The 15547-nt window shown below is 43.3% G+C and overlaps 1 protein-coding gene across 1 annotated transcript in view; it reads right to left on the reverse strand.

The window, feature by feature from the left end:
- The window catches only part of DCP1A (decapping mRNA 1A), a 53022-nt gene that overhangs the window by 14152 nt on the left and 23323 nt on the right, over positions 1-15547 (reverse strand). The window contains exon 6 of the mRNA XM_065407211.1: positions 12045-12167. Coding sequence (XP_065263283.1) covers positions 12045-12167 — 123 coding nt within the window. The remainder of the gene's footprint in view (positions 1-12044; positions 12168-15547) is intronic.

Consider the following 15547-nt stretch of genomic DNA (forward strand, 5'->3'; position numbering starts at 1 on the left):
AGAGGATTCAGTGCTAGCAGAACTTCGTTCGAAAAGACGAAATGCCAAAACTTTTGAAAAAATCTCCAAGGGCATGATGGAGAGAGGCCACAATAGGGACTCAGATCAGTGCCGTGTGAAAGTCAAGGAGCTCAGACAAGCCTATCAAAAAACAAAGGAGGCAAACGGTCGCTCCGGGTCAGAGCCGCGGACATGCCGCTTCTACGCCGAGCTGCATGCAATTCTAGGGGGGGGCCGCCACCACTACCCCACCTGTGACCGTGGATTCCGGGTCGGGGATAGTCTCATCAGCTACACCTGAGGATTCTGCGGATGGGGAAGAGGAGGAGGAGGAGGAGGAGGAAGAGCTTGCAGAGAGCACCCAGCACTCCGTTCTCCCCAACAGCCAGGATCTTTTTCTCAGCCTGACTGAAGTACCCTCCCAACCCATTATCCAAGACCATGACCCCATGGAAGGGACCTCAGGTGAGTTTACCTTTTAAAATATAAAACTTGTTTTAAAAGCAAGCGTTTTTTAATGATTACTTTGCCCTGAGGACTTGGGATGCATTCGCGGCCAGTACAGCTACTGGAAAAGTCTGTTAACGTGTCTGGGGATGGAGCGGAAATCCTCCAGGGACATCTCCATGAAGCTCTCCTGGAGGTACTCCAAAAGCCTTGCCACAAGGTTTCTGGGCAGTGCAGCCTTATTCCGTCCTCCATGGTAGGACACTTGACCACGCCATGCTTGCAGCAAGTAATCTGGTATCATTGCCTGACAAAGCCTGGCAGCGTATGGTCCCGGTGTTTGCTGGCATTCAAGCAACATCCGTTCTTTATCTTGCTGTGTAATCCTCAGGAGAGTGATATCGCTCATGGTAACCTGGTTGAAATACGGGAACTTAATTAAGGGGACAGAGGTGGCCGTTCCTACTGGGCTGTTTGCCTGTGGCTGAAAAGAAATCCTTCCCTGAAGTTAGCCAAGCACAGGGGGGGGAATTGGCCCTGAGCTTTTCGCGTTTGGCTACCAGGGATCTTCCCTGTTACCAGCCACGCGGTGGGGGGAGGGGTACATTGATCATCCCAGAGAATTCATGGCGGGAGCGGGGGCGGGGGGTTAGTTTGGTTTCTGCAGGGATCTTCCCTGATACCTGCCACGCGGTGGGGGGAGGGATAAAGCGATCATCCCAGATAATTGGATGGAGTGGGGGGGTTAGTTTGTTTTCTGCTGCTGAAGGTTAACAGGAAAACCGCAGCAGTCAACGGGCTTTGCTTGGTATGTGGGAAAGGAGGGCGCAGAAGCCGAAAGACAATGGCTTACCATGGCTGCATGCAAGCTGAATTCTATTGCCCGGACCTGCGTCTGTGATCTCTAACACCAAAGCCACAGGCACTCAATATTAAGATGGAAAATGCGACCTTGTACTGAAATCACATGTGTTATGTAATGTGAATAGTGTTTTTCACCATGAAAGAGTAAAAGCATTGTTCTGTAAAATGTATCATTTTAAAAACTTCTCTCCTTTTTTTCAACCCTCCCTCCAGCAGCTGCAAATTTTTCAAGCCTCCCTCCTCCGTCCCGAAGGCTATCTCAGATAAGGCGGCGTAGAAAGAGGACGCGAGACGACATGTTCACGGAAATAATGGAATGCACCCGCAATGAAAGAGCTCATTTGAATGAGTGGAAGGACACTGTATCTAAATTTAGGAAAGATGCCAGTGAACGTGAGGTCATGAGGGACGCTCGAGATGAGAGGTGGCAGGCTGCAATGCTGGGGCTGCTGCGTGAGCAAACGGACATGCTCCGGCGTCTGGTGGAGCTTCAGGAACGGCAGCAGGATGACAGAGTGCCGCTGCAGCCGCTGTATAACCTCCCTCCCCCCTCACCATGTTCCATATCCTTCTCACCCAGACGTGTAAGAACGCGGGGGGGGGGGGGGGGGGAGGCTCCGTGCACCCTCCCACTCCACCCCAGTGGACAGCCCAACCAAAAGGCTGTCATTATATTGAATTTGTTCAGTGGCCTTTTACTTCCCTCCTATCCTCCTCCCAAACCTCACCCAGATTACCTTGTTGGTTCTCTCCCTATGTTTATAATCACTTAATAAAGAATACATGATTTTTAAACGATAGTGACTTTATTTCCTTTGAAAGAAAGCTAGGGGAACGGGGAGGGTGGGTTCCTTACAGAGAATGAATGAGTCAATAAAGGGGGCGGGTTTTCATGAAGGAGAAACAAACAGAAATTTCACACTGTAGCCTGGCCAGTCATGAAACTGGTTTTCAAAGCTTCTCTGATGCACAGCGCTTCCTGGTGTGCTCTTCTAATCGCCCTGGTGTCTGGCTGCGCGTAATCAGCAGCCAGGCGATTTGCCTCAGCCTCCCACCCTGCCATAAAGGTCTCCCCCTTACTTTCACAGAGACTGTGGAGCACACAGCAAGCAGAAATAACAATGGGGAGATTTCTTTGGCTGAGGTCAGAGCGAGTCAGTAGCGATCGCCAGCGACCTTTTAAACGGCCAAATGCACATTCTACCACCATTCTGCACTTGCTCAGCCTGTAGTTAAACAGCTCCTGACTCCTGTCCAGGCTGCCTGTGTATGGCTTCATGAGCCATGGCATTAAGGGGTAGGCTGGGTCCCCAAGAATAACTATTGGCATTTCAACATCCCCAACGGTTATTTTGTGGTCCGGGAAGTAAGTCCCTTGCTGCAGCCCTTTAAACAGAGTAGTGTTCCTGAAGACGCGAGCATCATGAACCCTTCCCGGCCAGCCTACGATGATGTTGGTGAAACGTCCCTTGTGATCCACAAGTGCTTGCAGCACCATTGAAAAGTACCCCTTGCGGTTTATGTACTGGGTACCCTGGTGCTCCGGTGCCAAGATAGGGATGTGGGTTCCATCTATCGCCCCACCACAGTTAGGGAATCCCATTGCAGCAAAGCCATCCACTATGACCTGCACATCTCTCAGAGTCACTAGCTTTCGTAGCAGCACCTCAGTGATTGCTTTGGCTACTTGCATCACAGCAGCCCCCACAGTAGATTTGCCCACTCCAAATTGATTCCCGACTGACCGGTAGCTGTCTGGTGTTGCAAGCTTCCACAGGGCTATTGCCACTCGCTTCTCAACTGTGAGGGCTGCTCTCATCTTGGTATTCTGGCGCTTCAGGGCAGGGGAAAGCAAGTCACAAAGTTCCAAGAAAGTGCCCTTACGCATGCGAAAGTTTCGCAGCCACTGGGAATCGTCCCACACCTGCAACACTATGCGGTCCCACCAGTCTGTGCTTGTTTCCCGGGCCCAGAATCGGCGTTCCACGGCTATAACCTGCCCCATTAACAGCATGATCTCCAAAGCACCGGGTCCCGCGGTTCGATAGAATTCCATGTCCATATCCTCATCACTCTCGCCGCCGCGCTGCCGTAGCCTGCTCCTCGCCGCCTGGTTTTGCAGGTTCTTGTTCAGCATAAACTGCACGATAAGGCGCGAGGTATTTACAATGTTCATGACTGCTGTCTTGAGCTGAGCGGGCTCCATGCTTGCCGTGGTATGGCGTCTGCACTGTTCACCCAGGAAAAAGGCGTGAAACGGTTGTCTGCCGTTGCTTCCTGGAGAGGGGGGAGGATATACCCAGAACCACCCGCGACAATGTTTTTGGCCCCATCAGGCATTGGGATCTCAACCCAGAATTCCAATGGGCGGAGGAGACTGCGGGAACTATGGGATAGCTATGGGATAGCTACCCACAGTGCAACGCTCCAGAAATCGACGCTAGCCCCGGTACATGGACGCACACCGCCGAATTAATGTGCTTAGTGTGGTTGCATACATTCGACTTTATACAATCTGTTTTCCAAATTCGAATTATATAAATTCGGATTAATCCCGTAGTGTAGACATACCCAAAAGATTGTTACAAGGAGGGGGGAGAAAAACCGTTGTTCTTAAGGTTTGAGGATAGAACAAGAAGCAATGGGCTTAAATTGCCGAAAGGAAGAGTTAGGCTGGACATTAGGAAAAACATCCTGTCAGGGTGGTTAAGCACTGGAATAAATTGCCTAGAGAGCCTGTGGAATCTCCATCATTGGAGGTTTTTAAGAGCAGGTTAGACAAACAACTGTCAGGGATGATCTAGATAATACTTAGTCCTGCCATGAGTGCAGGGGGACTGGACTAGATGACCTCTTGAGGTCCCTTCCTGTCCTATGATTCTATGAAGTGGCACCCAGGTTCCAAACCACACAGGGCTTTAGAAATCAATGTCAACAGCCTGAAATATATCAGCAAAGAGTCCTGTGGCACCTTATAGACTAACAGACGTATTGGAGCATGAGCTTTCGTGGGTGAATACCCACTTCGTCAGATGCATGTAGTGGAAATTTCCAGAGGCAGGTATAAATATGCAAGCAAGAGTGAGTCAGGCTAGAGATAACGAGGTTAGTTCAATCAGGGAGGATGAGGCCCTTTTCTAGCAGTTGAGGTGTGAACACCAAGGGAGGAGAAATTGCTTTTGTAGTTGGCTAGCCATTCACAGTCTTTGTTTAATCCTGAGCTGATGGTGTCAAATTTGCAGATGAACTGAAGCTCAGCAGTTTCTCTTTGAAGTCTGGTCCTGAAGTTTTTTTGCTGCAGGATGGCTACCTTTAAATCTGCTATTGTGTGTCCAGGGAGATTGAAGTGTTCCCTACAGGTTTTTGTATATTGCCATTCCTAATATCTGATTTGTGTCCATTTATCCTTTTACGTGAACTGCTATAGAAATGGCCTCTGGGGACTCCAAACAACCGAGCACCTCAAAGGAGTCCTGCTCTTGGCCAATCAATCCAAGTTGCCGGCCAGTGCATTCTACCCTCACCCCCTGAACTTGGCAGTGTCTGCAAAATGTTGATATGTGAAATTTTATACATCTAATTTGGATGATGAAAATTTTTTCAGCTGCTGTGGCATAAAACAAAAGGATAAAGTTGAATAATGGCTTCAATGGATTTCTTGTTACGTTTTTTATTATGGATTAATCTCATGCAGAGAGTTATACTATATAATGTAATGTGTGAAAGTTTGAAGTGAAATAGTGTGATAGTTAAGAATCTGAAAAAGCACTGGAATCTTGGCTAAGCTGTTAAAGAAGGGCAAGTTTTTCACTTTGCATTTCCATCCAAATAAGATTATTTTAGAAGCTTTTTCAAAATTATTCATTTACTGTACAAGTTAGATGCCTGCAAGTCACCAGGGCCTGATGAAATGCATCCTAGAATACTCAAGGAGCTAACAGAGGAGATATCTGAGCCTCTAGCTATTATCTTTGGAAAATCATGGGAGACAGGAGAGATTCCAGAAGACTGGAAAAGGGCAAACATAGTGCCCATCTATAAAAAGGGAAATAAAAACAACCCAGGAAACTACAGACCAGTTAGTTTAACTTCCGTGCCAGGGAAGATAATGGAGCAAGTAATTAAGGAAATCATCTGCAAACACTTGGAAGGTGGTAAGGTGATAGGGAATAGCCAGCATGGATTTGTAAAGAACAAATCATGTCAAACCAATCTGATAGCTTTCTTTGATAGGATAACGAGTCTTGTGGATAAGGGAGAAGCTGTGGATGTGGTATACCTAGACTTTAGGAAGGCATTTGATACGGTCTCGCATGATATTCTTATCGATAAACTAGGCAAATACAACTTAGATGGGGCTACTATAAGGTGGGTGCATAACTGGCTGGATAACCCTACTCAGAGAGTAGTTATTAATGGTTCCCAATCCTGCTGGAAAGGTATAACGAGTGGGGTTCCGCAGGGGTCTGTTTTGGGACCGGCTCTGTTCAACATCTTTATCAACGACTTAGATATTGGCATAGAAAGTACGCTTATTAAGTTTGCAGATGATACCAAATTGGGAGGGATTGCAACTGCTTTGGAGGATAGGGTCATAATTCAAAATGATCTGGACAAATTGGAGAAATGGTCTGAGTTAAACAGGATGAAGTTTAATAAAGACAAATGCAAAGTGCTCCACTTAGGAAGGAACAATCAGTTTCACACATACAGAATGGGAAGAGGCTGTCTAGGAAGGAGTATGGCAGAAAGGGATCTAGGGGTTATAGTGGACCACAAGCTAAATATGAGTCAACAGTGTGATGCTGTTGCAAAAAAAAAAAAAAAAACGTGATTCTGGGATGCATTAACAGGTGTGTTGTGAGCAAGACATGAGAAGTCATTCTTCCGCTCTACTTTGCGCTGGTTAGGCCTCAGCTGGAGTATTGTGTCCAGTTCTGGGCATTTCAAGAAAGATGTGGAGAAATTGGAGAGGGCCCAGAGAAGAGCAACAAGAATGATTAAAGGTCTAGAGAACATGACCTATGAAGGAAGGCTGAAAGAATTGGGTTTGTTTAGTTTGGAAAAGAGAAGACTGAGAGGGGACATGATAGCAGTTTTCAGGTATCTAAAAGGGTGTCATAGGGAGGTGGGAGAAAACTTGTTCATCTTAGCCTCTAAGGATAGAACAAGAAGCAATGGGCTTAAACTGCAGCAAGGGAGGTTTAGGTTGGACATTAGGAAAAAGTTCCTAACTGTCAGGGTGGTTAAACATTGGAATAAATTGCCTAGGGAGGTTGTGGAATCTCCATCTCTGGAGATATTTAAGAGTAGGTTAGATAAATGTCTATCAGGGATGGTCTAGACAGTATTTGGTCCTGCCATGAGGGCAGGGGACTGGACTCGATGACCTCTCGAGGTTCCTTCCAGTCCTAGAGTCTATGAATCTATGAAAAAAAAAAAAAATGTTGTTTGGCAGCCACCTGCTTTGTTCACTGCTTGCAGAAAGAGCAGCCCATTGGAGCTAGCTGGTGGGGGCTTGGACCCAGGGTGGACTGGCAGCCCCCCATCGGCTCCCCACTCCCCTGTGCCGCAACCACTTGGCAGGCTATCAATTGCCAGGCAGTTCAGCTGTCCCTCCCCCCATTGCCATGTGCTGCTCCTGCCCCCTGCCTTGGAGCTGTTCCTGGGAGCCTCCTGCTTGCTCTGTGTGTGTGTGTGTGTGTGTAAAGAGGGGTGCTAATGTCAGGGTGTCTCCCTGCCCCCGCCCCCCATCTCCACAGAGCGGGGAGTGGGGACACGACAGGGCTCAGGACCGAGGAAGCTTGCTGGCAGCAGCTGCTGTCTCAACTTGCTGATCTACTTAAAAAGGCAGTGTACTTAGAGTGGGGTCAGCGTACTTAAAGGGGCAATGCGCATCTCTCTCACTCACTCACACACATGGTGTATGTCTCTGCCTCTCTCTGCCATGTTGTCTCCCCTCCCTCCATTCGTGCTGCCTTGTAGAGTGTGAGGCTACATTAACAACGTGTTAACCCTTGAGGGCTCAGCTGAGTGCTAGTTTATCATTTAGGACTAACGCATTCCCTGGGAAATATCCCACCCTCTGACTTCACCACCTCAACCAAGCTTCACAATCATCACTGCTGTGTACAGTATTTAATTGTTTGTTTAAAACGTATACTGTGTATGTGTATAGATAGATAGACAGTCAGTCTTTTGTCTGGCGAAAAAAATTTCCCTGGAACTTAACCCACCCTATTTACATTAATTCTTATGGGGAAATTGGATTCGCTTAACATTGTTTCGCTTAAAGCAGCATTTTCAGGAACATAGCTATAACATTAAGCAAGGAGTTACTATATAACTACATTGCTCAGGGGTGTGTGGATTTTTCACACCCCCGAACGACAATTATACTGATATAGGTCTGTAGTGTAGACCAGACCTAGCTCCAAGCACCTAGCATTGTACAACCAGGAAAAGACAAAAAGTGAGATTAGATTTAATGGGAAGACACAGACATCCCTGCTAGAGTTTCCCCACCCTGAATAACCAGGAGTCACCAAGCCAGGAGACAGAGAGAACGAAAAAGGGCAAAAGCCCTTTTAAAAAGGAGGCTTGAAACTGAGGTCCTCATCCAGAAAGAAAGGGACAGTCACTTGGCAGGTGCTCTCCATGAAATGCTGGATCCCCTCTATGGCAGGGGGTCTACTGGGAAACTGTTCAAAAGGCAATAGGTAACTTGTATTAGAAAAGGGATTTGACTTAATTTGAACGTGTAAAGCCTGAGGTTGGGTCTTTATGTTTATTTTCTGGGTAACTTGTATGTTTGTTTCCCTTTACTATTTCATTTTTGAATCTGTGGTTTTTCTATTTAATAAACGTTTGGTTTATTTTTACCCCAAGGAGGTCTCTGTTGTGCAAACTGTGTGGAGTGTATGCGCCAAAATAAGCTAGTGTCTGAGTGGCAGGTTTCATGCCTTTGGTGATGACAAATCAGAAAGGATGAACCAGAAAGGAAAAAATCCACATGTCTGGGAGTTAAGAACTCAGGATGGATGGATTTGGGGAGACCTCACACTGGAAGCAGTGTTGGTGTCACCTTGCAAAAAGTAACTAGGCTGGTGGGGGCCAGGGTGAAACCTTGTGCTTGTGGTCTAGCTACTGGTGTCAGGGCTCTGAACCAAAGCTGCACAGCATAAAGGCACCCAAGGTTACGAGGCAGAAGACAAGAGAACCCCTTACTGGTATGGGTCATCCCCAAAATGTCACATACACCATGTTTCCTTCTCTTCTCTAAGAAAGAGAACATTATTTCTGTGATTCTCCCAGCCAATTCTACAACACAAGTCCTAAAGATTATCCTGAATCAGCCTGCCATGTGACAACCCAAATCATTCTTTACTAGATCATCAGGCCAGCCTAATAAGAGATTTTAAATACTTGTAAAATTATATTAGCTGAAAAGGTTAGTTCCGAATACAACTCTATCCCGATATAACACTGTTCTCGGGAGCCAAAAAATCTTACCGTGTTATAGGTGAAACCGTGTTATATCGAACTTGCTTTGATCCGCCGGAGTGCGCAGCCCCGCCCCCCCACCCTCCGGAGCGCTGTTTTACCACATTATATCCGAATTAGTGTTATATTGGGTCGCGTTATATCGGGGTAGAGGTGTATGTTTTCATTCACTTGGGAGACATCCAAGAGACAACCATTGAGAGCCCTATCTATCCTTGGGTTCACTCTGCCTTCTAGACTGCATGAGTCCCAAGATGATGAGAATGAGGGCTGGACAGTAGGCCGTTCTTTTCAGGATACCAGTTGGTCTCCAGCACTATCCCACTGCATGGCTCAGAGTTGAAGAGCTGCTCTTTGGGCAAGGAATTCCTCCTGTAAGTGAGCTCCCCACCTCTTGTATATTTCTCTCTCTATTCTGAGGCCTGTCCTCTGTGCTGGGATCAGGAAGGGTTTAATTAAGAGGAGTAAGGGGAGGAGAAGGATAAGACCAGTCCCTTTAAATATGAAAAGCTCACAAGTCTTTCCTGAGCGATACTCTACAGTCCTCAAATACTGGGTCATGGCAGAGGAAGGAGCTCCTGTCTAAGTGTAGGTGACCGTAACCTTCTCCATCCACATCCATCACCTCAAATGCTGATGGAGCAGACTCTCACCTCCACTTTGGGGTTGGGGACGTTTCCCTGGCTGAGATGGGTTTCAGAGCTGTCAACAAGATAGTAGGGTCTCTCATTGGACTATGTAATCCCTTTGTACTTTTCCCCCTTGGTTGAACAACAAGCCAATCCAGCCACCAAATTTATTAGGGTCTGAGTCCTCTCCACAGTAGCATGCTCAGTGCATCTCCTGAAGCCACTTCAAAGAGCCCAACTGCCATACATAGCAGGGGGATGGGAGGGCAGGTTTAATAAAATGCAAGAGGCCAAAATTGGCATTATGGAGAGAATGAAAGAGATCCTTGAAAGAGACAGGACTCTTCAATGGCACAGAGCTAAACTCCTGTGGGCCAATAGCTGCAGAGCTAAATCCAGATTGTATAGAATTCCAATTGAGCAAAGGCTTTTTAGAGTGCTTAGATCAATTAATCTGAAAGGTTTGTTTTGATAGTCAGTAATTTATTTTAGAAGTTACCTAAGAAGTTTCCCGTGGTGAGGAGACTTGCTGTGAGCCAGATGAAATTAAGGAGGGGACCGGAATTTCCCCACCCCTGCTTTAAAGTACGAAAAACCTGGCCCTTCTGAATTTTTTGTTTAATTGAAAATTATTTTACTCATTGGAGATGGAGCTGTTCCTTACTCTCCCTTCATTTGTGCAGATGCTTCTCTAGATTAATAAAGGGGAAAAAAATCAAGCTTGCTCACGTACTGTTGATTGCATCTGTACCTCTATTTAGTTACTTATAGTCATTTCCACCACCGACACTAGAACTGGTTGTAATTTTTTATGTAATAACTAGACTAAAGGTTTCTAAAATCGCTGATATATAAATCTTTTAATAGTTCAGTTTAAAAGGTTTTATTAAAGGGAGTCTAAAAATATATCTAATCTCAACTTCTCTATAAAAACCCCCTTTTCCCCAAGAATTATTGTTACAGGGCAATTTGCATATGTGTTTGCTTCTGGATTTATTTTGTAAATATTAAGCTGCCTTCCTAATTGCAGTCATTCCTCCAAAGATGTCAAACTACAGACATCTTTATATTTCATTTACAAATTTAAAAATGCAAAAAAAGAATACTTGTTTTTGTTTTGTTTTGCATGAAGATATGGTGGAATACAACCATATCAGGGAATTTAAACCAGCCAATTATTAAGCCAAATCGCTAAAGGTCATTTTCTGAAGTTAAGGATTACCTAATGCTTAAGCATTACATTTTTGCCTCCACTAGGTGGCATTGTTAGTAGGCACAACTTATTGATGTATTGTGTGGCATCTAATTACAGCAGGGGTCGGCAACCTTTCAGAAGTGATGTGCCGAGTCTTCATTTATTCACTCTAATTTAAGGTTTCGCTCCACTAATACATTTTAAAGTTTTTAGAAGGTCTTTTTCTATAAATCTATAATATATATCTAAACTATTGTTGTATGTAAAGTAAATAAGGTTTTTAAAATGTTTAAGAAGCTTCTTTTAAAATTAAATTAAAATGCAGAGCCCCCCAGACCCAGGCAGTGTGAGTGCCACTGAAAATCAGCTCGCGTGCCGAAGGCGGCACGCGTGCCATAGGTTGCCTACCCCTGAATTACAGCATTAGAACTGTTTTAACTGAATCTTCTCTAAAGTAGGAAGCTATAGGACTTCATTGTGGGTGAATGCCTATGAGCAAATTTAGTCAGTTATTTATTTTCTGACAATATCCATGCTACAAAATGCCCAGTGATGCTGCTTACCAAACAGAAAGGAAACCTGTTTTGAACCATGGAAAACTTCTGTTAGAGAGAAACTGCAAATTAAGCAATGCATTTACATTAGGATATTTTGCACAGTTTAAAACTCTATTGGTAGGAGCAACAGTGGATCACTCACATAGACAAATCTGTGACAAGCTGTTGGTTTTTAAGCATGTCTTCTAACCCTGTTCAGAGCAGGTCTAGCAGACACACTACTTAAAATGCTAGTAACCACAAATCCCTTGGTTCAGATCCTTAGCCTGCGTAAACTATCATACCTCCACTGATTTCAAGAGAGCTGTGATCATTTATATAAGTTCAGGATCTACCCTCTTGTCTATACTAGCACTATTACCAATGGAAATAAAACAGCAGTAATAATGGTGGGGAATTTTTAGGAAAAGTTTCCGAATATAGAAAAGAGATTAAATTTTCAAAAGCATCTAAGTTACTTAGGAACTTGAGTCCCATTGACTTTCAATGAGACTGAATTTCCTAAATGTTCACGCCTCTACTGAAAATGGGATCAAGGCTCCTAAATCACTTAGATGCCTTTGAAAATTTTACCCAAAGCCAAAAGGTCAGACAAAAAAGGCCATAACATACACCAGGAAGAAGTGAGAAAGAGATCTGTCTCCTGAATCCTAACAGTCATTGGGTTTAGGAACACACGCATCTTGGCAATTCTTTTTTTTTTTTTAACTGAATTGTAAACAAACACACTTTTTGTGCTGCAGAAGTACTGGAAAAAATCTCACTTGTGCAGAACATGCTGTATTTCTATTACTGATGATAAATATTAGTAAAGGATTGTCACTTTGTTTAGGTTTGGATTGAACATACCTGGTCTTGCATTTGTAACGTTGAAGATGTTTGTTCTGAAGTCTCCATGCTTTCCGTCTTCGTGGGATTCTCATTTTGTTGCATTCCAGAACTTGATATAATACTTAAGTCACTGATCTGAGTCTAAAAAAGAAAACATTTACATAAATACATCTGTTTTCTATCCTTACCCCAGCAGCACAATTGCTATAATTCAGTCAGCACTTCCTTTTCCACTCTCATATATACAGAATGTAGATCTTGTTGATTTTTATAAGTTTTAAATATAATGAGACAATGACATTCACCATATTAAATCTACCCGCTGTGCTCACTATTATTTTGTTGTTCTCTTACTGGGAAATTTACAGGACTTCAGTTTAATATTTTTTTTCCACTTAATAGAAACATGTTCAATTTATTAAAAAAAGGTGCCAATCATGTAAACTACGGACACTAGCTGTAAACAATAAAATCTGCTAACTTCATTCCTGCAAGAATTTACACCACATAAAAAATTATGCTTCAAGGATTTGTACATGTTCATTCACTGGAAAAAGGACTAGTTATCTATGTTATCTCTATTGTAGTTATTTAATTGTGCAAGTGCATTAATGGAGGAACAAATTAACACTTGTAAAATACAAGGCAAGGAGAGCACAGAAAATCAGGAAATTAGTTGAGACTACAGATCCCACGTTGTTTAGAGATGTTAGATAAATGTCCCAACTGTAATACAATAAGATAATAAGGCAACTTCATGATTCAAGTGGCTTTTCACTTGAGTATTGTTTATGATGCATTTATTTAAAAAGCTGAAATTGATGCAACTTACTATAAGAACTTCAGCCTATATAGCACCTACGATATCTCTAAACACCATCATCATCAAGTGATGTCAGCACAAAGCAGGGGAATGGCTCTTGTTACTTAACTGCTACAGCTGCAAAGCCAGCAAATGGCATCTTACAGTTCATTTTGGGGGTTTTCTGAAGGGCTTTGAGGCTGTGATTTTTTGTTTTTAAAATTTCTCAGTGACTCCTCTTGGAGGAGAGCAGACCCAAGAGGTTGATAAATTTGGGCCAGGAAGTCAACATGTGTCACGACCAGAAAGGCGAACTGTCGCGCAGAAAAAAAGCTGGATGGTGCGCATTCAATGACATCAAGGACATCCTCCAAGGAAAGATCGGCAAAACAACTTGTGCGAATCTTTTCGACTCGACCGTGCTTCCAGAGATGTTATATGGCAGCGAAACATGGTCACTGACAAAGATTGAAGAACATCAACTGTCTGTCACACAGAGGGCGATGGAACGAACATTTTGGGGCATTTTGCTCCGCGATGACATCCCAAACGAAATAATTAGGCAGCAGTCTGGAGTGCGAAACGTTATTGTTGAAAGCAGGCTCAGCAAAATGTGGTAGGCGAGTCACGTGGCCCGTCTCAGCGACAACAGATGGACCGCAGCTATATCCAAGTGGTATCCGCGAGAACAGAAATGGCCACGCGGTTGGCCTCCAAAGAGGTGGGATGATTTCCTAACAAGGAGATATGGACAAGCATGGCGAAGGATGGCCAGAGCGAGAGAAGATTGGAAGGCGTGTTGTGATCGGCTCAGTTTCAACTCATGAAGGACCGACAGTCTACGCACGCAGTGACTGAGCAACAGATTTAGGAATAAAACAAAGACTACATATTTAGATTCCAGGAGATTTCTCCCCAACTCGTATCAGCTTTTAACATTTAAGTAGTAACATACATTAGACCTAAAGTCCTTGACTGTTTTGTGGCTTACAAATAAGATTTAGAAATGTGGCTTTTTTTCACTTTGACCAAGGGATTGGCTATAATACACTTCATTATCTTCCAGAATCTTGGGAGGAGGGAACAAAGCAAAACAAACCCCAACCAACAAAAAGCATCCACCCACTTGATACAAAAATCTCAGAATTCATTCATTTTCACATATGGACTTGATGTAGAGTGTACTTGGAGGATTAAACTGATTTAGAATCCTAGATTAAATCACTCTGGCCTTTATAAATCTCTTTTTTGCTCTCCCTCTGTCCCCTTCTCATGCTGACTCTCTGCCAATCTCATGTGGGCTGCACACAAGGATTACTGTATGATCCATCTGGAATGTACTAGGCAGATAAGTACTTTCTGCTCTTAAATACTGAAATACAAATTCATGTGTAATTATCAACTTGAGTGCCCCAGAATAATTTGTAAAGAAATAAGACTGCATGTTCTCCCAAGAAACGCTCTTCTTTACAGCAAATATGTTTACTTAAATTACACAGCATCAGTGTAGAAATACATGGACAAAAGAATAAAGAGAAAGACTCTATAATTAAATAATGGCAGACATGTCAATCTATGCCACAAGAGGTTTCCTTCTAAAACTAATGTGGTCATTCTTTTATTAATACCACATCTTGAACTAGCATTGCTCAATTTTGCTTATCTGGTAAAATTTGACACAAACAAATACACTAGAGTGGAAAGCCAGGGGATTATCCTTGGCTCTGATTCACTTTATAGCTTGACACAAAATCAAAGAAAGCAATGAAACTAACACTAATTACTATTTTAAAAGATTTTTTTTAATAGTAGTCACAACTAATATCTGAGAGAATGTCACTTAGCAAATTAAATAAAACATAACATCCATAAGTGTTTAAAATCATATGTATGTTTATAGAGAAGTTTATAAAAATTGCAAACATGGCAAAAGCAAATTTGATATCAGATTGGCTGAAAATTGTAAAAGGAGAGACTGGTTTCATACATACATACATACATACATACATGTCAACCCCTATATTATTCTGAAATGCTTTGTTTCTAAACACGTCAGAGGTTTTTAGTTTTTTTAATTTAATGGCAGCAAGTCATTTCAGGCTATACAACATGCCTAAATCACAGTTCGCGGGTAGGTGAAGGCCCTTGGTCTTTTGCCTCATGATTCAACACCCCTTGAAGTATTTAAATTTGGACCTGTAAAGCACATCCTATCATGATTCATGTCTCAATCAATCCATCTCCTCCAGTGAATTTCAGTAAGGGGAAAAAATGCAGTCTGAAATACAGTGCAGAACATGTACCAAACAGAATCTCTTGAGAATGTGTATTACAAAAAATTAAACATTTATGACTATATTTAATACAAAAGTCTTCTTCGGTGCTCATTTCTCCTGAACTGCTCCATGATATATCTTTGTTACCAAAAAGACTACAAATACTGTCAAAGAGATAAGACAGCGGATTAACTTGCCGGCAAGTTAAAGAAGTATGGGCTGGATGAATGGACTATAAAGGTGGATAGAAAGCTGTTTAGATCGTTGGGCTCAACGGGTAGTGATCAATGGCTCCATGTCTAGTTGGCAGCCAGTATCAAGTTTGCAGATGACACTAAACTGGGAGGAGTGGTAGATACGCTGGCGGGTAGGGATAGGATACAGAGGGACCTAGACAAATTAGAGGATTGGGCCAAAAGAAATCTGATGAGGTTCAACAAGGA

Source organism: Emys orbicularis, chromosome 7, assembly GCF_028017835.1.
Source record: "Emys orbicularis isolate rEmyOrb1 chromosome 7, rEmyOrb1.hap1, whole genome shotgun sequence".
NCBI classification, from domain to species: domain Eukaryota; kingdom Metazoa; phylum Chordata; order Testudines; family Emydidae; genus Emys; species Emys orbicularis.